Here is a 24,205-nt window from a genome sequence, read left to right as displayed (position 1 = left end):
AATTCTGTGCAGGGTATTTACGAAGCACAAGAGTGAAACACCAGACTAATTTTTGATCTACAATCTAAAAGCAAGGGGACATACATAGCCAATTGCTCGTGTGATCACCTAACAAGTACCAATAGGCTAGCCCTGAGTCCCTTCATAATAGATTCACAACTACACAACACTTATCACAGTTTATTCTAATTATCTGTTTATCAAAAGCAAGAAGAACCATCCTGTTTCTTCCTGTATCTTCAACACCCAATACAATGACTATCACATAGAAAGGGCTTAATGTTATACATTTGAATCCATTTCTTGTGGAGAACTGTCTACAGAAAGCTACAAGCAAACCTAAGAACTTCAGAAAGTCCAACAGCGTGATGAATAGTTTAAGAGCAACCGTCATTCCTAAAACCTCCTTCAACTCAACATGGAGAGCAGATGTGGACAAAAGAATAGGACCTCCCCCCTTCACCTTGTAGAATTTAACTGCCATAGCCTGAGCTTGAGCCGTGAGAAGTCCAGCTAGACTGTCTTCACCCTCATCTACCCTTCCTGGCTTTCCTCTTTCCCAGTCTTCCCCAGATTCTCACATTGAGCATCCAAGTGTAATTGCCTACCGACAACCTTTAAATTCCCATAATAAAAAAAACAACCAACCTAAATAAGCTCTGTTACTGCTACTACTGGGAGAGTGGATGAGAGAGAAGAAAACCAACTAAACCACTTTTCAGGACCAGAAGGGAAGGCCTCAACACCTCTGAGACGAAGAGTCAACTACAGGACAGCCAATAAAACACTCTGCATCAGCCAAAACCGCAGCAGACACACCCCATTATTCATCTGACCCAAAGTATCGCCTCCCCCTCTCCATCTCTCCCACAAAAACAGTCACACTACAAATAGACCTGTCAAAACAACCAAAGACCAGTGCAGTGGGAAAGGGGGCTGAAGTTGGGCCCAGTGTGCTCTGCTAGAGTTCCACACGCGACCTGCTGGACTGAAGAAATGAAGAAAGGTCTTCAACACGGACATCGTGGTATCTGTTTTTCGATACGTTACTATCCAAGCCCTTTGCTTCTCCCACTAGCCTTTAGCTTTTCCACTGATCTCCAACATGTCTACAAGAGCGAACGAGGGCACTGAGAGAAATGAAGCTGACAGGAGATGGTTTCACTCCTGGATTCTCTGGGTGCTCTGCTCAGCGATGAGTGCGACATGAAAGCGAGAACAGCGCTGGGGTGGAGGGCAGATTTTCGGATCCCGGGCTTTGCCACCAACCACCTCTGTGACCTGGGCAGTCCAGCTGATCTGAGTATTGAATTGCTCATCTATAAACTGAGGGAGCTGGATTAGGTCATCTGTAACATTCTTTCCAGTTCCAGAATTCCAGCATACCATCAGGTTTTAACTGTTGAAAAAACAAGGACGTGAGGGGGCATGAGTGGTCGGTCTGGTGGTTTTCATTTTATTTTAAATTATATGTGAATTTAATTATGCAGGCTCCCCCTGGACTACTGTAACTGCAGATCAGAAAGTTGCCTGAACTAGCCAGGGGCTCTGAGGACCTACAGCGCAGTCTTAGCAGTTCTCTACAGAAGAGATCAAAGGCTGCAGACTGGCAGTAGGAGGGAGGAAGGAGACGGGCTTCAGAGCTGGAGCAGCTGCCTCCCTGACAGTTAAAGGACTTCCGAATTAATCGGGTTTTCTTTTGTAATTAATACAACGCATCTGCATATGGGCTGCCAGAAGGTAACAGCATGGCTCTCAGCTGGTGCACATTAACCCTGCCAGCCCTGGCTGGAGGAAAATTCATATTAAATCGTCTTTAAGTGCAAACTAAAGCTTTTTTTTTTTTTCCTTGGGGGTTGTTCTTAAATACAGATTATTTTAACTGGGGTTACTTTTAAACAAAGGTTTCCAGCTAGGAGGGGAAGAGCAACTAAAGTAACAACCCATTTTGTTTATTTGTTTTAGATAACACTTATTGAGTCCTTTCTATGCATTGATCATTTTATTTGCCTCATTTCATTTAACGCTCACAATTCTCCCTTACAAGGACTACTATTATCTTCATTTATAGATGAGGAAATGGGGCTAGGTGAGGTGGCTCATGCCTGTAATCCCAGCACTTTGGGAGGTTGGGGCAGGAGGATCGCTTGAAGCCAGGAGTTTGAGATCAGCCTGGGCAGCATAAAAAGATCATGCATCTACAAAAAAATACATATATTTTTTTCATATATACATATATGGAAAATATATATAGATGAGGAACTGGAAGCTCACAAAACTAAATCAAACAAAGAAACAACCCAGGTTTCTCCATTTATCTAAGCAGCCAAAAGGTGAGCCACAGGGCAGTGCAGGAGCTGTACCTAGGTCTCAGGAGGTCAGGTTAAAACTTGGTACTAGACAATGCCCCCTACATCACATTGTTTCCCAACCTGGGGCCAAATACAATTTAGTAATTGTAGGACCTCAATGTAAACCAGACTGACATAGTCCCTATGAAAATTGCCCCAAACCATGAGGAAAAAAGCCTGGAGAGAAAAAACAGTATTAGCAGGTGCATACTTTAAAAAAGTGTTATTGCTATTCTACCTATATCTCTAGAGTCCCTTTTCTAAAAGAAACAGTAAGTGCTTTTCGGAGAAATTCTTAACGGTCCACTTAATAGTGTGTATGACCCTTTGGGATTGAAGTTTAAACTATTCTAAAGCGGGAGGACTGGAAGGAAGAAATGCCAATGAGCTGTCTATGTCACTAGTGACCCTTTAGGATAGATACTTTATTTAAATTGTTTTTGGAGTAATGGCAATGGCTTTGAATCAATACATTTCCCTTCTTGCTTGTTGTCTATCCCAACTGTTGGGGCTCAGAAAACGATACCCCAAAGTACATTGAACTAAAGGAGACAGGAAAGCCCCAGAAGCAAGGTCTCTCTGACCTTCTGCCCTCCTGTCTCCCATCCCTCTGTCTCCCCCCAACCTAGTCACAGAAACCAGAATTCCTATCCTCTAAAGCCATAGAAACCAGAACTCTTCCCCACAGCAAGCCGTAAAACCCAGACTCCTTTCTCCCTTGAAGACTCTCATTCTAGAAGGATCCCGCCCCATACCCTGGGGGAGGGAACGATACACAGAGACGCCAAGAAGAATCTGAGCAGACAAGCCCTTCTGGGTTTCTCCGTCTATTGCCATTAGATCACACCCTTTAGTCCAATCACATTTCTACACGGCTGTCCATTCTTCATCGAACCTAAGCATAAAAACAGACGGGGTCTTTGTGTCTTCATTTCTGAAGGCTCCTGTGTCACCTAAAACTTTGATTAAATACATGTGGTATGCTTTTCTCTTGTTAACCTGTCTTGTAGTACAGGAGTATCAGCTGGGACCCTTCTGATGGGTGAGGAAAGTTATCACACTTTTCTGCCCCTTCACAATAACAATACATACTCATGGGAGGGGAGCGGAGGCCAGAGTGAGGTGCAGTCTGTGGGCAGCGTAGGGACCGCACCATATGGCATAAGTGAAATGGAATGCCACACCTCTGCCTCATTATACTGCTGCAACTCATCAGGTTGACAAGGACTTCAGAGTCAAGTCAGGTCCCGACAGAGTTACTACTGCAATACTTGTTTCTGGTACTCAAGGATTTCCTTCCTTCAGTAGATTTTTTTTAATCGCACTTTTAATACTGAACTTCCCTGTATGTAATACATATATTAATATGTGCTTTTTTTTTTGCCCGGGCTAGAGTGCAGTGGTATCACCATAGCTCACTGCAACCTCAAACTCCTGGCCTCAAGCGATCCTCACACCTCGGCCTCCTGAAGTGCTGGGATTACAGGCATGAACCACTGCACCCAGCCACAGTATGTGTTTTTATGGCAAGCCACCTTAAGTCTTCTCTGAAAGCAAACGAAATACAAAGGATTTAACAGTCAAGTGAAGCAACCAGTGACACAAATATGCATTCCCACAAATAAGTAGTAATGTTTTATTTCTTATTAGCTATATGTGCCAAAAGTAGAGAAAAGGACAAATCCTAAGTTTAGAAAGCAATGTTATACAGTCTTCCTACTGCAAGCTTCAAAATACTGAGCTACAAAACCCAGGAGCTGACAGAGAAAACATTCTAGCCAAGAAACATTTATTTATTATTCCCAAACAAGCTCTCTGACCTTCAGCTAAATTTAAAAGACTCTGAATGTCACGGGAGGCACCCTCATTTATTTAAGGAAAACATATGCTTGAATAGTCTGGATTTCAGAATCTTCAGGACCAAGTAGTACAAGGTATTTTAGTTGAAAGGGATGGTTTTTGGAGATTAAGAGACCAAGTAGCTAAAGCTCTTGTTAGAACCTGGGAAGTCAAGCTGGCAGAAGTGTCTCTAAAGTTACCTATATTCTGGCCACGTTAAGATCTCTAACAGTTTTTAAGAATCAGATACTACTGGCACATGGGAAGAGGGAGACAGCGTCCTAGAGGCTTGTACCCCATGGGGGCCAAGCGAAATGAGGAGAACACACCCAGCAGCCTGCTGACAAGTTCCTTTCTGGGAGAAACTGCTCCTGAGCCTGGTCATGCCACAGAGGGAACAGAAACATAGCTGGCCATTGAGGCTGTAATTATGGGATGCATAGGTGGAATCAGTTCCTCGAAGGAAGCTAACCCTATGGTTCACACAGGGCTTAGTGTCTGTCGTTTGGAAGGTAATGTTCAACAGTTTATAAGCACTAAGAATGATCCAAAGGCAGGAATGTGTCAAAAGGACACAGGAACCAGCTTGAAGGGAGACTCACTGACCAAACAAACTGGGGACAATTTAAGCATAAAAATAAAAAGTGATAGGAAGAGATCATAATCCATTGAAAAAATACACAAGTCTACACTGATATAAATAAACAAACAAGGGAAAAAGAAAGCTCTTCTTTACAGGAGAATACCAAGTAATAAATACAGAAGAAACAATAAAAAAACCCTCGAGGCCATAGGAGTTGTTGAAGAATGCTGTCTAGCGGAAGGAAGTTTCTTGAGGGCCAGGGTATCCTTGAAATCTCAGAATACCTCTCCACAAAAGACTAATCAATAGCAAAGAGAAAAATGATGAATTTAAGGTAGAAAAAACATCTCCAAGGATGGGTTGACATCACATAGCCCGTGATAAAAAAGAGACATTGTTGGGACAGCTGGCAAAACTTGAATGAGGTCTGTGGGCTGGATGGTAGTACTGAATAAATGTTAATTTCTTAATTTGGAGAGTTGTTTGCTGATATGTAGAAGCACAGCCTTGTGTGGGAGAAATGCACACTAGAGTGTTTAGAGGAGATGAGACAACCTATCTGCATTCGGCTCTCAAAAGGTTTAGAAAAAGATTAGACATAATATAGCCAATAATATATATGGGAGAGGAGGGAGATTGGATCGTGGAGCAAATGCATAAAAACATTAATAACTGGGAAATATTCATGAAGCAGGTGTGAGAGATCTTTGTACTGTTCTGGCAACACGTATGTTTGAAATTATTTCAAAATAATTTTTTTTTAATGATCCAAAGGGATACCTAGCAAAGCATATCTAGCTCTTGATCTCAGAGGAAAGAGATCAAGAGGCAGAATTTTACTTGATAAGAAAAACCAGCAGGGAAAGAAAATACATCAAATACAGGAATAATAGGATCTGAACACTAACAGTTTCTTCAATGTCCTCACTTTTGCTCTGCACATTACCTTCTATCTCATCAATCTTCCTGTGATGGTTTACTGTTGCCTACTCAGCATCTGGGTAGTTCAAGGCACTAATCTAAGTAAGTAGTTTAGGATCAGATTTAGAATCCAAATCTACCAGGCTAAGCAGTGTAGACCAACATCATGGCCCAGCACAGGGCTCTCTGATGAAAGTTACCTGTAACCATCAAGTTCATTAAACAAGAAACCACCAGAGGAAGCTTGACTTTGCACTGCCAGTGGTGGCCCCTTCTGTTCACTCAGGAGGGAGAGGTAGAGGACACACTGTTATTATCATACACTAACTACTTTTGTCCTATACTAGCAAATCACTTTTCCAAGTTGAAACAGTAGAACTTCTCCATTTCTCTCCATGGAGCAAAACCCAGCATTGAACAGGCCAGTTGTTCAATCAGGAGAAACTGAAATAGGTTTCCCCAGTAGGGTTCTTGTATACTAAAAAATAAGAATGACTTTTCTCCCACTAGCTGTTTTCCCCCACCTTCCCCTTGCATCTGCATATCTCCGTAATATTAAAAGCTAAGGCCAGAGTATATTGTATGGAATATTCCTAAAAGGTAAACCTCTTATTGGTTCAGTCACTGTCCCTCTAATTTGAATAGAGAACTTTTATTCAAACTAGTCTTACAATCTAGTTGCATTTGAGACAGGGCCTTAATTCTTGCTCTGGCTTGATTAAAAAAAAATCCTGGGAAATTCTCTCCCCATTATATAGACTGGAAAAGATTTAAAACACACACACACACACACACACACACACACATTACACTGAAATCTGTTCAGCATAAATAAAGCATTAAAGCTTTTAATCTGATGAAGCTAAATCTACACACTTTTGGGATAAAAGCACTTTTTAAAAAGAAGTGTACATTTTAAAAAAAATCAAAGGCTTTTTTGAATACATAACTTTGGGACATCATTCTTTGGGACAATTCTGAGGCACCATTAGTTAGACAAGTGAAAGGCAAAACAATCCTCAAGTCCTACTTCCCACCCCTCCGGGGAACGGAAGCACATTATAATCAAGCCCAATTTCAAAGCAAGTGGTGGTCAAAAGGTTCCCACAGCCACGTGGCACACAGCTGGGGAACACATCCAAACTGCTCACACTGCCAGATAAAACAGAAAAATGCATGCACATGATGGGCACTTCAAACGGAGACCCACAGGGGATACTGAGTCCCCCATGCTCTGACCAACTTTCCTTCAGAGTCTTGATTTGGACTCTGGAGGAACATTACGTACAAAGGAACTTTCCCAGACAGCCTGATTTATAGCTCAAAACATGAGGACACATATCTCAGCCACTGCTACATCTGTTCTCCTCTGTTCCAGTGTCAAGTTCCAGGATCCCCAAGATCACCAAACACCCCATTTGGCAAAGAACTCAATCAATCTTCAAGCCTGGGAATGGCCTACACTGGGACTAAGATGTCCTCTCAGGGTGCTCCAGTCTGACACCTGGGACATAAGAAAGAAAAACTGCACCTTCCACAGGGACTCACCCTCTGTACTCTTTGTTAAGAATGACACCACTCAGATTCCCTAGACCACATAGGAAGCAAAACCCATCTTCCCTAGAGGCCGACTATTTTCCTACAAGAAGGAGCAAATTAACCTTAGGTCTCACAACTGTTACCAAAAAAACCACATCCGCCCACACACCTCATACTCTTCCTGCTGGCTTCTCTGTGAGTAACTTCTAAGAAGACATGGACACGAAAGAAGCTCTAACAATGATCTTTATGAATGCATTCTGCATTTGAACCATATGAACAGGATGATTATAATTACTCCATCGAAGAGAGAAATAGGGCTAATTACTCCGTCAGAAAGTGAGGAGTGCATCTTAACTCCTATTCTTATCAATGCCATTTAATCTTAAAACTGTCCATATGCCCTATCCCTGGCTCCGCAAAGACAGCTAATGGTTAAGTAGGTAACCAATTTGTAGTAAATGCTATAGAGGGGACATGATGAAACGCTAATTCTTCTTTCCTTCATAACGTCAATCTGGAATTAATGATCTCAGTTAGTTGGACAGAGTGGTTCACCACTGTGTCCTGTGCCCAATACAGTGAGGCATTAAATAAAGATTTGTTAAGTAAATAAATATTAAGTATTTACTTCTCATATCACAGTGAAAGCTCTGGTCTATTGGTACTGCATGCGACTCATTCTTTGGGACATGAAAATAATTCTTTGGGATACCGGCAATAGAATGCAACTCCAGCCTAACTAGTCATTTAGCAAATGCACATCATTGTTCTTTTTTAGGGGCTCAGATAATAAAATAAGTATAATCTACAAAAATCCTTGCCTTCTATGGGGAAAAAAAGTACCTTCTGAAGAAGGAATTAAATTACATTTAATTTCAAAACATCATCCCAATATCTACCAGCCTGGCAGTAATTTAACAGATACTTATTGGCCCATTATTTACAAAGCACTATGGTAGGCATTGCAAAGGACACAAAGAAGAGTAAAACACAGTCTTTACCCTTTGACATTCGTAATCTAGTCAGCAAGATAAGCTATCATACAAAAAATAAAAGAAAAAAGAAAAAGAAAAGGGAAAAGAAGTAAATAAAAAAGCACGATCTGTATGGCCAGAGCCTATAGGAATTGGGCATCAGGTATAGAAAAATTCATATTCCAAAAGGTTGAAGAAAAAAATACACAAGGGTTGAAAAACCTATTTGAGGGAATAATTGAGGAAATTTCCCTGGCCTTGCTAAAAATCTAGACACCCAGGTACAAGGAACTTAAAGGACCTCTTCAGATGAGGCATTCACCACGACACACAGTCATCAGACTGGCCAAAGTAAACACGAAAGAGGCACTCCTACGAGCTGTAAGACAAAAGCAACAGGTAACTCACAAAGGAAAACCCATTATGCAGACTTCTCAACTGAGACTTGAAAGCCAGAAGGGACTGGGGTCCCATTCTCAGTCTTCCCAAACAGAATAATGGCCAGCCTAGAATTCTGTATCCTGCAAAACTAAGTTTCTTATATGAGGGAGAAATAAAGACTTTCTCAGAAAAGCAAATGCTAAGGGAATTTGTCAAGACCAGACCTGCCCTGCAGGAAGTACTCAGAACTGCATTATACACGGATCAGCATAAGAGACACCCACCAGTGTAAAATCACCCAAAAGCTAAAGATCAGAGCCCAGATACCACAATGATTTAAGAGATAAAACAAAGCAATAAAGTTCTACTCAGTAGGATAAACAGAAATCCACCACACTTATCAACTCTTTCAATAAATGTGAATGGCTTGAACTCCCCACTCAAGAGACACCAGGCTGGCTGAATGGATTAAAAAATACAAGCCAAGTATCTGCTGTCTCCAGGAAATGCATCTAACCCACAAGGACTCATTCAGACTCAAGTTGAAGGGATGGAAAACAATATTCCACGCAAATGCAAACCAAAAGAAAGCTGGTATAGCCATTCTCATATCAGATAACATAGACTTCAAATCAGCAAAAGTAAAGAAAGCCAAAGATGGCCATTATATAATGGCAAAGGGAACAATTCAATAAGAAGACATAACAATCCTAAATATTAATGCACTGAACACAGGTGCACCCAGATTCATAAAGCAAACCATCCTTGAACTAAACAAAATGATAAACAACAGCATTGTAATAGCCGGGGACTTCAACATCCCACTGACAGAACAGAACAGATCTTCCAAGCAGAAAATAAGCGAATAAATGATGGACTTGAAAGGAACTATAGAACAAATGGGCCTAACACACATTTACAGAACATTCTACCCAAAAACTACTCAATAGACATTCTTCTTATCAGATCATGGAACATTCTCTAAGACTGAGCTCATCCTAGGCCACAAAACATGTCTCAAGAAATTTTAAAAAAATAGAAATTATGCCATGTATCTTCTCAGACCACAATGGAATAAAATTCAAAATCAATTCCAACAGAAACACTCAACTCTACAAAAAGTCATGAAAATTAAACAACTTACAACTAAATAGTTATTGGGTCAAGGAGGAAATTAAGATGGAAATCAAAAGAGTCTTTGAACTAAATGACAAAGGGGACACAACTTATCAAAATCTGTGGGATTCAGCAAAAGCAGTTGTAAGAGGAAAATTCATAGCCATAAGTGCCTACATACAAAAGACAGAATGATTGCAAATCAACAATCTAAAGAATTGTCTCAAGGAATTGGAAAAGGAAGAGCAATCCAATCCCAACCAGCAGAAGAAGCAGAACTAAATGAAATTGACAACAAAAAAATTATACAAAAGATTAATGAAACAAAAAGTTGGTTCTTTGAAAACGTGAACAAAATCGATAGGCCTCTCACTAGATTAACCAGAAACAGAAAAGAAAGGACCCCAATAAGCTCAACCAGAAATGAAAAAGAAGCTATTATAACTGATACCATGGAAATACAAAATATCATCTCTAATACTATAAAAATCCCGATGCAAATAACGTGAAAACATTAAGCAAATGGACAAAAAGGGGAACACATAACCTCCTTAGGCTCAATCAGGAAAAAATAGAACCCATGAACAGACCAATGTCAAGGAACAAAATTGAAGCAGCAATAAAAAAAATCTCTCAACAAAAAAGGTCCCAGACCAGATGGTTTTACAGCCGAATTTTAACAGACCTACAAAGAACTGGTATCTATATTGCAGAAATTATTTCATAACACAGAGAAGGAAGGAATCCTCCCCAACTCATTCTATGAAGCCAATATCACCTTGATACTAAAGCCAGGAGAGGACACAACAAAAAAGAGAAAACTACAGACCAATATCCCTTATGAATATAGATGCTAAAATTCTCAATAAAATCCTAGCAAACCAAATTCAGAGCTGCACATCAAAGAAATAATCCACCACAATCAAGTGGGCTTCATCTCAGAGATGCAAGGATGGTTCAACATACACAAATCTATAAATGTGGTTCACCACATAGATAGAAGCAAAAACAAAGACCATATGATCCTTTTGATAGATGCAGAAAAAGCATCACACAAAATTCACCACCCTTTTATGATAAGAAATCTTAACAAAATAGGCATAGATGGAACATACCTCAATATTATAGAAGCCACATGCGACAAACCCACAGCCAATATCATACTGAACATGGAAAAATTGAAAGCATTTCCACTTAGAACTGGAACCAGACAAGGTTGCCCACTGTCACCACTTCTTTTCAACATAGTGCTGGAAGTCCTAGCCAGAGCAATCAGGCAAGAGAAGGAAATCAAGGGTATCCAAATGGGGAAAGAAGAAGTCAAACTATCACTCTTTGTTTACGATATGATCTTACATCTAGAAAACCCCAAAGATTCTGCCAAGAGAATCCTGGAATTGACAAAGAAATTCAGCAAAGTCTCAGGTTACAAAATCAATGTACATAAATCAGTAGCATTCTGGCCAGATGCGGTGGCTCACACCTGTAATCCTAGCACTCTCGGAGGCTGAGGCAGAAGGATTGCTTGAGCCCAGGAGTTCGAGGTTGCTGTAAGCTAGGCTGACGCCACAGCACTCTAGCCTGGGCAACAGAGTGATACTCTGTCTCAAAAAAAAGAAAAAAAAAAAAAAAAAAAGTAGCATTCCTATACACCAACAACAGTCAAGCTGAGAATCAAATCAAAGACTCAATACCTTTCATAAGAACAACAAAGAAAACAAAATACCTAGGAATATATTTAACCAAGGAGGGGAAAGACCTCTACTGGGAGAACTACGAAACACTGAGAAAGGAAATCATAGGCCGGGCGCGGTGGCTCACGCCTGTAATCCTAGCACTCTGGGAGGCCGAGGCGGGTGGATCGCTGGAGGTCAGGAGTTCGAGACCAGCCTGAGCAAGAGCGAGACCCCGTCTCTACTAAAAATAGAAAGAAATTATATGGACAACTAAAATATATATATACAAAAAATTAGCCGGGCATGGTGGCGCATGCCTGTAGTCCCAGCTACTCGGGAGGCTGAGGCAGTAGGATCACTTAAGCCCAGGAGTTTGAGGTTGCTGTGAGCTAGGCTGACGCCATGGCACTCACTCTAGCCTGGGCAACAGAGTGAGACTCTGTCTCAAAAAAAAAAAAAAAGAAAGAAAGAAAGGAAATCACAGAGGATATAAACAAATGGAAAAACATATCATGCTCAGGCATTGGCAGAATCAACATTGTTAAAATGTCAATAGTACCCAAAGTGATTTACAGATTCAATGCAATCTCCATTAAAATACCAACGTCATGTTTTGCTGATCTAGAAAAAATAATTCTATGCTTCGTATGGAACCAGAAAAGACCCTGAATAGCCAAAGCAACCTTAAGCAAAAAGGACAAATTGGGAGGCATCACTTTACCAGACTTCAAGCTATACTACAAGGCTATAGTAACCAAAACAGCATGGTACTGGTACAAGAACAGAGACACAGACCAATGGATCAGAACAGAGAACCCATATATAAAACCATCCTCATATTGCCATCTGATCTTTGACAAAGCAGACAAAAACATACACTGAGGAAAAGAATCCCTATTCAATAAATGATGCTGGGAAAATTGGATAGCCACATGGAAAAGACTGAAATAGGATCTGCACCTTTTACCACTCACAAAAACTAAGTCACGATGGATAACAGACTTGAACCTAAGGCATCAAACTATAAGAATTATAAAAGAAGAGGTTGGGAAAACTCTTATAGTTATCGGCCTAGGCAAAGAATTATGAACAAGACCCCAAAGGGAATGTCAGCAACATCAAAAATAAATAAATGGGACCTGATTAAACTAAAAATCTTCTGCACAGCCAAGGAAACAATGAATAGAGCAAATAGACAACCTATAGAATGGGAGAAAGTATTTGCATGCTATACATCCAGCAAAGGGCTAATAACCAGAATCTATAAAGAACTCAAGCAATTCAGCACAAAAACATCAAACAACCCCATTAAAAAGTGGGCAAAAGACATGAACAAAAGCTCTTCAAAAGAAGATAGATTAATGGCCCATAAACATATCAAAGAATGCTCAACATCTCCAATCATCAGGGAAATGCAAATCAAAACCACAATGAGATATCACCTAACTCCAGTGAGAATGGCTTTTATCAAAAAATCCCAAAACAACAGATGCTAGTGGGGAGAGAAAGGAACACTTACACACTGCTAGTGGTACTGCAAACTAGTTCAACCTCTATGGAAAGTAGTATGGCAATACCTCAAAGAACTAAAATAGATCTATCATTTGGTCCAGCAATCCCAGTACTGGGTATTTACTCAAAGGAAAAAAAGATATTTTATAAAAAAGACACTTGTACTCAAATGTTTATAGCAGCACAATTCACAATTGCAAAGATGTGGAAACAACCAAGTGCCCATGAATACATGAGTGGATTAATAAAATGTGGTATATGTATACCATGGAGTACTATTTAGCTATAAAAAAGGATGAACTAATACCTTTTGTAACAACCTAGATGGAACTGGAGACCATCAAAATACCACATATACTCACTATTAAGTCAGAACTAAATGATCAGCACTCGTGTGTACTTATGGTGGTAAAATTCAACGGAAATCAAGCAGGTGGAAGGGGGAAGGAGGCGATGGATAAATTCACAGCTAACGGGTACAATGCACACTGGGTGATGGACACACTTTTAACTTTGACTCAAACTGTACAAAAATAATTCATGTAACCAAAACATTTGTACCCCCATAATGTTCTGAAATTTAAAAAAAAAAAAAAGAAAAGAAAAATTCATATTCTGCTTTACTTTAATAACATATTTTTTTAGGTTTTATTTTCAAAGGATTGGTTTTGAGAAGTACATTTATTGCAGGAAGATTCCTCTTTCTCTTAATCAAACACAACAGAAGCATAAAGAAAGAAAACATGAAAGTAGACACAGCAAAATAAAATTTAAAAACCAGACTGCATTTTTTTTTATTTTTATTTAAATCTATGCTTTCTTTAAAAACCATTTGCAAGTCTAAAGAACTAACCATACTGAAATCAGTAATGACTTTTAAGACTAAACATGTTGCAAATAATAATAAGCTTAAAGGCAATGTGTTTTTTCTTTTAAGAGCAGGGCAAATTTTTCCAACTCTTTTTTAATAGCAGGCTGCCCTGTGCCAGGGGAAACAGATTATCCCAGGAAGGGAAGATTAGGAAGGGGAAATGCTAAAAAGAGAAAGGGTAGAAACAGCCACTGTGCTTGGGGAGGCCATTTCCTCCCAGGTTCCTCCCAGGGAGCAGGAGGTAGCAAGATCAGCAAAGAGGGGCCTGATGCCCTAAACATCAGGGTGCAGGAACTGGAAGAAGCCTGAGTAGGTAGTGTCACATTACACTCATTCAGTTGGATAAAGTCTCCCACTGAAGTACACTTTGGTTCCATGGCAAGCTATGGAGCCTGGGTTATGACTTATTCGTAACAAAGTCTCTCCACTGCAGAAGTGCATCTTGCATTCCCATGGCCAGGTCAGAAAAGAACAAAGGAGGAGTCAACAGAAGCAGAATTGGACTGGGAGCCTGGAAACCTGGGCCTAAATCGGGTTCCCGTTCAAAACTGTTCTGTCCCACATTCCATCTTTCTACTCCTCTTATTCTTCCCTCAACTCCATGTTCCAACTTCCTAATCCAATATTCACCAACTACACACACACACACACACACACACACACTCACAAATACTCAGCCATATATAGTTAGCACTAACTAGACCCCTGTGCTCTAATGTATATTATCTCCAAATAGAACAATTTTGTTAAGTTAGGCATTCTCACTCCCATTCTATTTATTTACTGAGATACAATTCACTCCTTGTAAGTGTGCGATTCACTGGTTTTTAGTATGTTCACAAAGTCATACAACTATCACCATTATCTAATTCCATAGCATTTTCATCCCCCCAAAGAAACACCATACCCATTAGCAGTCATTCCTCATTTTCCTCTCTCCACATCCCCTAGAAACCACTAATCTACTTTCTATCTCTATAAATGTGCCTGTTTTGGATATTTCATATAAATGGAATCATACAATATATGGCATTATGTATCATTCCTGTTTTATACACAAAGAACCTAAGACTCAAATAGGTTAAGTAACTTGCCCCCAAGTCATACAGTTAATGAGAGGATACACTAGAATAGGAACCCAGGTATGATCCAAATGTTTGTGCTTACTTTCCACCACTGTCTGTTGCTTCCATATAGGAAGAAAACTGAGAAAATTTTAGCTATTCTTGAGAAAAAATGGGGTTTTGTTAATCTAAGGTAATAAAAGTATTAAGAACCACAACTATAGCACCATCTCTACTGAGCTTGTGTTGAAATACACAGGCAGCTCTTCTAAACAGACGATTGTGGCAAACCACTAGAAAGTACCCAAGTCAGCAACCACTGTCACCGCTTCACTCCGCAACTCCAGCTTCTCCCCACCCGTCAGCCCCACAAAGATGGCAGCTGTATGAAACCAGACTAAAGAGAATCTCCTCTCTCCCGATTTTTCATCCCTTCCCCAAATGTCACTCTGCCAATTAAACTTTACTATCCATACAAATTTCTGTCTAAGAAGGCCAAGAAAAGTAAGTACAGTAGCGCTTTCCCCCTTCTTTTAAATTCTGGCAACCAGTGTATACTAGGTGTGAAAAAAAAAAGGGTGAAGAATGTTGGAGAAACACAGCTGTCAGCTCACCAAAGGCAAAGAACTATTAAAAACCTAAGAATTATAATTTACATGAAGCGCCTATAATCTAGCCACACTTCAGCTTTCTGCTTTGTGTGTGTGTGTCTGGGTGTGGCACATAGACCGTTTAGATTAGATTATGCCTTTCTAGAAGACTAAGTTCAGGTCTTCCTAGTCCCTTTTATCTATCATCCAACACAAACAAGTAAGTACACTGTAATGATGATAATTATAACTATTTTTTCTTTCTTAGGAGAAAAGTGTAGCAGGGAAAGATTGCTCTCCACTAGACCACGGACAAGGCCAATGTCTTTGACTCTTTATCCCCCATAAAATGGCCAGTACATACCATGCACTTAAATGTTTATTGATTAATAGCTAATGCTTACATAGCACCTTCCCCGGCACTGCTCTAAATCCTACATATATTAACTCCCAGTAATCCTAGAGGTAAGTACTATTATAATCCCCATTTCCAGATGAGGAAACGATGACACAGCCCAGTTGTGATTTGCCCAAGGTCATTCTGTTAGTAAGGGGCATAACCAAGAAAGGCAGCACAGGCTAGAGCATTTCAACTAGACACATTTGAGTCACTCCAATTACTTAAAATTGAGAGGTTTATGACAAATTGCAACAGCCAGGAACTCCACTGGATCATAAAACAAGAAAAATACTTTTCCCTCTGCTACTAATACTCCAGCCTGCCTTTCTTCAGAAGTGCTCAAAGCTTTCATCTCATTACTTCTGAACCCTCTGACAGAGGAAAATCAACAGATAGAGGGGCTCTCATCTCCCATAGTTAATTGAAAAGGTGACCAATGATTTGGGCAGCAGAGAACTGCATCAAGGAAACCTCACTTACAATTCGGTTTTCTTTGTACAAGCCAAGCTACTCAAAAAAAGAAAAAAGAAGATCATTTTAGAGTTCTATTACACCTACTTTTTAACCTCTAAAATATCACGTATATTTCATATTCTCTGCACTGACCACAGTGAATACAGAACTATCAAAATTAAAAGGGAAACAGAGACGGGCGCCTTGGCTCATGCCTGTAATCCTAACACTCTGGGAGGCAGAGGGAGGATTGCTTGAGCTCAGGAGTTCGAGGCCAGCTTGAGCAAGAGAAAGATCTCATCTCTAAAAAAATAGAAAAATTAACCAAGTGAAGTGGCACGTGCCTGTAGTCCCAGCTACTCGGGAGGCTGAGGCAAGAGGATTGCTTAAGCCCGGGAGTTGGAGGTTGCAATGAGCTATGAAGATGCCACTGCACTCTACCCAGGGCAACGGAGCAAGACTATCTCAAATAAATAAATACATAATAAAAAGGGAAACATTATTTTGTGGTCCTTCACTCTCTTTTGTGGTTGAAAGTGAAATAATAAAATTTTGTGGTATTATATGGCATTAGAAGTGGTACATAGAGACATGAAAATTATTTTACTATTGTTACCATCCTTATAGTACAATAATTGCAAATGCAGAGTTAATCCCTGATCTTCGATTCCTCAAATTCCATACTGCATCCAACCTAGAGGCACGCTTCTATTCTGAAATGATAATTAAAACCTTCTAGAGGTTTGTCCAGGTTAAGAATCAACAGCCAGGCACTGTGGCTTGTGCTGGTAATCCCAGCTACTTGGGAGGCTGAGATAGGAGGATCGCTTAAGGCCAGGAGTTTAAGGCTAGCATGAATAACATAGTGAGACCCCCATCTCTAAAAAAATTAATTAAAAAAAAATTTTTAATGAGATAACATTAAAAAAAATTGAGTGTTCCCTCCTTTAACATTCCAAATTCCTATTAATCAGAAACCAACATTCATAAAAGAAAGTTGAGACAGTCTCTGAATGAACTTGACCTTACAAAGCCTGTAAAAGGAGAAAACAAGAGCTAGTTGTCCTTTAAGGAGTGGTTTCTACTTTCTGACAGGACTACCTACACAGCTGGGAAAATGCATTCCTAAAATATACACAGTAAATGCCTCCTCACTCATTTTCCCTTCTGCATTTTCACCCCAAAAGATAAAACTCTCCACGCTGAAAGGAAGGAAGCATTTTATGGGACAAAATCAAATTGCTCCCGATCCTGCCATCTGCACCCTCCCAGGTTTTTATCTGGGATGGACAGACTCCAGAAGGTGAAGAGAGTTAAATACGTAAAGATTAGTTCATGATCCAGTCAACTAGAAAAGCCAATGAGGCAAAATACAAAGGTATATTCGTATTTCTTAGGTTGGCTTTTAAAGACTAAAAACAAGAGATAACCAAGGTTCCCTGAAAACTTCCACCTCTGAGGTGAATCTATTCTCTGATTTTTTTTTTTTTAGCAGTAATTCTAAAATAAATAGTTATTTTAAAACAAGGAGAGCAATGGAGGGCTTTTAAAGATAATCTACAAGAAAAACTCTGGGCAGGGGAAGCCACTAGAAAGCACTGCTAAGGGAGAGGGTGAAAGTACAAACTCTGGGGATCATCTCTGGAAACAGCCTTTCTCACCAGTTGTTTTCTGATAGCCTCACGGAAATTAGTTCCCTCTGCAAGTCTATTCCAGAACAGCAAATCTCTGGACATACAATGTCAAAACTACAACTTCAAAAAAGCTGGTCATCCTCCTCCCATTTATCACGTGAGGTAAAATAAAAGTTTTTATCGATATCCAGGCCAACTGAATGGTATGGTATCATTTAGGACCCTATTAGCATCTTAGTCTCTTATTTTTAATCACCATTTCTGGAGTCCTAGTCAAACTTAGGATATTAAATATGAAACTTTGGGAATATACGGCCTAACACACAAACTTAGAACAATTCATTCAGTTCTGAGCCTCATGTTCAAATCTGCTAACAGCATCTCAATGTGTGGTTCTGAAAGTACATTAGCAGACCACCTGCATCAGGATCCCCAGGGTCTTTTCCTGTTAAATTAGAATCTTAGGACCTCCCCCCTCACCCCCCTACACACACCTACTCAATCAGCATACTAGGAGACAGAGCCTGAGACCTGGAGTTTTCAATATGCCCCTGGGGTGATTTTAATATACACTTTAGTCTGAGAATCACTAAATTAAATCCACTGACTTCTTTGCTATTTTGTATCCAAGATATCTATCTACATGGCATGCCAATCCCTTCTCCCTTCCAACCTAAGTTTTTTCTTAATTAGATGCAGTTAACAAACCCTCCAGTTCCCTATCAATAGCAGTTTTAAAAGGAAGCAAGAGGTTAGGAAAGATTAAAGACAATGCACGATTTGGGACCTCTGGCACATCCCAGAAATAATCATGTCAAGAAGAGCTAGAGTAGCTAGCTCTCCAACGGCTTAAGACCAAAAGGATCTGTAACTTCTTCACCAAGCACAGCAACAGCTCTGGTAATTCTCTGGCACCCATCAGACACGATTTCCTTAGGCGACTCCTAACCCTATTTAGAGTACGTTCCTTACTTCTTCACAGAGCTGTCTCATGATTTGTGTAAAAACATTTCACATTTGATTATGTTCAAACACACACACACACACGCACTACAGTCCTATGGCCTCCTCGGGCTCCCGAGACACCCTGCCTACTGCCTCTCCTCCATCCCTAAACCGGGGACCTGACCACAGCTGCCCACTCGCCTAACTCAGAGCAACTTCTTCCACTCCTCGCTATTAACCCCCGCCCTCTGCAAACAGAGGCCCTCACCAGTCCCGCCCGCGCACAGCCTGGTCCCCTGGGTCCTGCTCCTGGAACTTCTGCCCTTGGGCGCCCCTCGCCCCCAGATCCCCTGGCCGAGGCCTCTGCAGCCCCTCCCCTCCCCCCACCAGGAGGGATGCCCTCCCAAGGCATCCCAGATCCGGCCGGCCCAGGCCTGGGGGGCCCAGCCATGCGGCCCGACTCCCACTGTCTGCCTCTTCCCCGGGTTGTTTTGCAGGGCAGGCGTGCAGCCCACCCTCCAATTTGCTTCTCCTGCCCTCTCTCCCTCGGAGCTGCCCTCCTTACCCGCCTGCAGCCCGGTTTCGGCGACATCGCCAGCAGGGCCGAGCTCGGCCCAGCCGCCGCCCGTGGGGGAGGAGGGAAAACTGTGGTTGTGGGAGCACTTGATGTCGCGGAAGAACTTCTGAGTTTCGCGCAGGTTCTGCCTCAGCCGGCCCAGGTAGCGGCGGTAGCGACCGAACCCCCGGCACAGCTCGCGAATCATTCCGCCGCCTCCGGGGCCGGGACCCGACACGGGCTCGCTCCCCCACGGCACCCCGTCGCCCTCCATCTCTTCTGCCCACACTGTCTTCGCGGCTTGGTCCCCAGCCGCTGGCCCGGCCTCCCTCCTTCCCGCCCCCCCAGAGCTTAAAGGAGGAGGAATCCGCCTCCTGACGCCCCCGCCCGCAGTCGGCCTGGCTCCCAACCTCCCTCACTGCCGTAGCAAACAAACCAACCCGCAGTGCACAGCCAACGGAACCTTTCTCTCCACGAGGCGCACGAGTGAGGGAAGGATCGCTGGAGGACGCGGGCGCTGCGGGGTCTTCTGGGAGTTGTAGTCTGGGCTGGGGCCGAGCACCAAAACCCCAAGGCTGAAGGCGGGGAGGCTGTGGATGGGGCTGCCCCGCCTTTGGTAAAACCCTCACCTGCTCTTGTGCTTACAGGCTCTCCTCATTTAAAAATGTGTTCCTAATCCCTACTGTCTGTCCCTGAGGAGAGGGAGGAGCTGCAGAATCTGGACTCCAGCAGAAGTGGGCTGCCTTACTGAAATCAGAGCCAAAGATTTTAATAGAGAAAAGGAAGGAAATATGACTGAGGACAGTAATGTCTCCATGGTTACCCTAAATGGCTCTCTCACTTTCCGGATACAATAGATACTGGGGAATTGACTGAAACTGTTCTGGATATAGGGAAATCTCTCGTGTTTGTATTGCATCCTCCTTTTCTGACTTTCCTTCTCCAGATGTGGAAAGGAGAGATGTGTAAGTGTCGATATGAGCTAAAAGCTGAAGTGCAATTGGTTTCTTAAAGAAGGGAGATCGGGCTGGGTAAGGGGAAGTTGAGGTTTGTAGCCTTCCAAACCACTTCTGATTATCTTAACTCGACTTCTGCTAATATGCAAGCCTTCCATTGACACAGACTGTCACAGACCCTTGGACATAATTACAAAGGGGGCAAAACTTGACGTCATGTCTTTTACACTTCCTGCTTTCTTTCCCCTCTTCGCCGGACACAAATTCCACCTATGTCTTTCTTGCTGTGGAAAGACCCCATCTTTTACCCAGACGGACCTCTGACAGGCTGGACGCTGTAGTTCCTTAACTGAAATTAAGAGATTGGAGTTTGGGTCTGGACTCCAATGCCTTGGCTTCTGACCTCAGGCAGGACCCTGTTTCATCATCTATGAAATAAGGGTTTGGACCGGTTGATCTTTTTAATATTTCCATTTATTTATTTATTCATTCATTCATTTATTTATGTATGAGACACAGTCTCTGTCGCCCAAACTAGAGTGCAGTGGCATCATCATAGCTCACTGCAACCTCAAACTTCCCATCCTTCTGCCTCAGCCTCCCAAGTAGCTGGGACTACAGGTGTGTGCCACCATGCCTGGGTAATTTTTCTATTTTTTGTAGATATGGGGGTCTTCTTGCTCAGGCTGGTCTCCAACTCCTGGCCTCAAGCAGTCCTCCCACCTCAGCCTCCCAAAGTGCTAGGATTACAGGTGTGAGCCACCACACCTGCCCTGGACTAGTTGATCTTAAGCCCTTTTGGCTCTAAGATTTTGTGAGTCCTGCTTTAAAAATTTTATTTCTCCCAACCTCTCATCTCATCTTGAGTGCAAGTGATCTTAGCTAAGTGATGTCATTCTGTTCGGATTAATTCAATGTAAAATGTGAAGGCTTTACCTTTCTAGGAGGTTTTAGCATCTTATAAAAAGAGGTCACTAATTCAAATGAATCTCTACTTACTAAAGGTGTGTGAAGGCTGCCTGTAAGAGGGGAGCTTTATGCTCTTGCCCATTTACTCCTTCCCTTTTATTTGCTCACATATTCTCCATTGGCCATTCTTCTTTTGCTAGATTGTATTCTCTGTGCAACTCCCAAAGGCTCAGTAAAATAGAAATGAAAATATAAAATGAGAATTTTAATACAAGATGGTTGATACTATTTTTAAAAACAGAACAGCTGTAACAAAGCAATGTGTGATGATTTGCCACACACAATAATTTCTAGCAAAGGAGATTAAATGAGAGAACACTCAAACTGGAGTTGTCCAGAATCGGAATCTATCTTGAAGAAGGGACAAAATTTGGATAGGCAGAAGTAATCAGAGAGGGCATTATTTCCGGTAAAGGTCACAGAACCCACCCTTTTAAAAACTATTCATTATACTTTAAATTATATTCATTTTTAAAATAAGTAATACAAGAATGTGGTATAAAATTCAAATGGTGCAAAAGGTATACAAGGAAAAACTAAGTCTTCCTTAGTTTTTATGTTCCTGTCTCCCAGTCACCTAGTTCCCCTCCCAGAAAGCATATATAGATATATGTATTTTAAATACAAATGATAGCATACTATGCATACTCTATCATACCCTTGCAGACTTCTGCACCTAAACATAAAGATCTGCCTCATTCTTTTTAACTGTGTAATAAACTACCATATGGATTGGCATGTCTTATTCAACAAGTCTTCTATTGGCAGACCTTTAGTTTTTTTGCAGTGTTTTGATATTCTAAGTAATGCTACAGTAACTAACTTTCTATACACATCATTCTGAATTGTGCAAGTATATCTCATTCCCATTTTTTATCTATTGAGGAAAGCAATCATTTTTTTGCTATTTAAAATCTTAAAGGATCTGAGTGACAGTGAGAGTGAATCCTTATTAAATTATAACCTACCAATAAAAATATATATTTTTTCAAATATCTAATTCAAAGGACAAATGGGGGAAATAAGGGTTTGAATGGTAAGAAGATAGGGTTTAAGGTTGTATAGGAAAGTGTTTCCTGAAAGTGATGAGAGTTAACTAATGAAGATGAACACACAGATCTACTTTTGTTCCCACCTAGAACATCATTAAGATGACAGTAATGGAATTTTTAAAAGCATAAAGCCACAATAATGAAAGGAGCTAGTAGCAGAAAATAAAGTGGAAGCTGGAAAGCTAATGGACAAGAGTTACCTAAGTTACCAGCCTGGGGAAACCTGAATCCTAAACCCAAAGTGGGAAAAGCTGAGATCCAGCCTGATTATACTGCAGAATCCCCCAAATCTTAGGAATTGGTGACAGTAGGTCCCCCCACTGCCTACTGTGGAATTATAGGACTACAGAGCTGCCATACACAGGTCATGTGGTGAACATGAATTAAAACACAGATTTTGAAAGTTGTTTCAGAGCAGTTAGAACCTCCAGTCACTTTCCCCATCTTCAACTGTCCCTCTCCACACTACCCCCAAAAGAAGACTGAAATATTTATTCCGCAGAGAAGGTTAAATAGGAGCTGTCTGTATAAACAGGGAGATCCAGTGAATGTATGGATATTAGGTGGCCTCTTCCTCCATTCAGTTCCTAGATCTTTGGCTACTAAGTGTTCACTCTCCAAAAAGGAAACCTAAAGTGTCATCACCAAGGAATCTGTCCAAAGAGGAAAGATCCAAAGATACTGACATCAGAATGGAGATTTTTTTATCTGGTTCATTCACTGCTGTATCTCCAGCACCTAGAATGGTGCCTGTCACTTAGTTGGTGCTCATGAGATATTTGTTGAGTGAATGAGTGTTTACTGTAGACATTTTTGAATATTCAGGAAAGCACAAAGGAGAAAATAAAAACCACTCATATTTCTACTATCTAGAAATAACCAGTAACTTGTATTTGTATCTATAAATGTTGTCACTGGAGGAAGAGAGATAGGGGAGAAATACATTAGTCTTCCTAACTTTACTTTTCTATTACAAGTTCATTAGGTGATTTCTACAGAGATTCTGAAGCCTTGATCTTCCTGTTCATATAGGTGGAAATAAGGTGCTTTTTGTAGAACAAAAAAAAAATTAACATTTACTTCTCCCATGTAAATTAATAAAAGTTTATTAACAGAACGTATGTCTGTTTTCTATTATGCAACATAAAACCACAATTTTTACAAATCCAAGAATTTTTTTAAAATCCAAAAATTGAAAAAAAAAATACAACAATTACAGATTTCTGAGATTTCCATAGGTATTTTTAAAATATTTGTTCAATTATTGTGATTTTCTAAAGTTACTAACAGGTGAGTGATATTCAGCTTCGAAAATAAAGGAAAAGTTATGGAAGAAAAGATGAGAAAATACAATTGATTAACTTAATTTTTTCTATGAATTGAGAAAAGATCACCACTATCAAATTTAGCAACACAACAAACCTTCTTCGAGCTCAACACTGATTTCCAAAGGGACATGTTTGAGAGTACCTGTTCTGTACAATCTTGTTCTCTTCTCTGCCTAGTCTGTATACTGAAGCCAATGTTGCACAACAATGCTTCTGCAATGTTTTTTGTTTGTTTGTTTGTTTGTTCGTTTTGCCACAGGGTCTCACACGGTTGCCCAGGCTAGAGTGCAATGGTGTCATCGTAGCTCACAGCAACCTCAAACTCATGGGCTCAAGTCATCCTCCTGCCTATCCTCCTGAGTAGCTGGGACTACAGGCGTGAGCCACCATGCCCAACTAACTTTTTCTATGTTTTGTAGAGACAGGGTCTTGCTATTGCCCAGGCTGGTCTTGAACTCCTGGCCTTAAGTGATCCTCCTGCCTCAGCCTCCC

General features: G+C 41.0%; 1 protein-coding gene across 2 annotated transcripts in view; it reads right to left on the bottom strand.

Moving 5' to 3' along the window:
* DSTYK (dual serine/threonine and tyrosine protein kinase) overlaps window positions 1–19,682 on the bottom strand; it is a 46,768-nt gene extending 27,086 nt beyond the window's left edge. For both annotated transcript variants that reach the window (XM_069459225.1, XM_069459226.1), the window contains exon 1: window positions 19,418–19,682. In XM_069459225.1, the coding sequence (XP_069315326.1) occupies window positions 19,418–19,682 (265 nt within the window). The remainder of the gene's footprint in view (window positions 1–19,417) is intronic.
* Window positions 19,683–24,205: the final 4,523 nt, after the last annotated feature.

This window comes from Eulemur rufifrons, chromosome 27 (assembly GCF_041146395.1).
Source record: "Eulemur rufifrons isolate Redbay chromosome 27, OSU_ERuf_1, whole genome shotgun sequence".
NCBI classification, from domain to species: domain Eukaryota; kingdom Metazoa; phylum Chordata; class Mammalia; order Primates; family Lemuridae; genus Eulemur; species Eulemur rufifrons.
The sequence above is the reverse complement of the archived record's forward strand: the minus strand, read 5'-3'. Positions and strand labels throughout refer to the sequence as shown.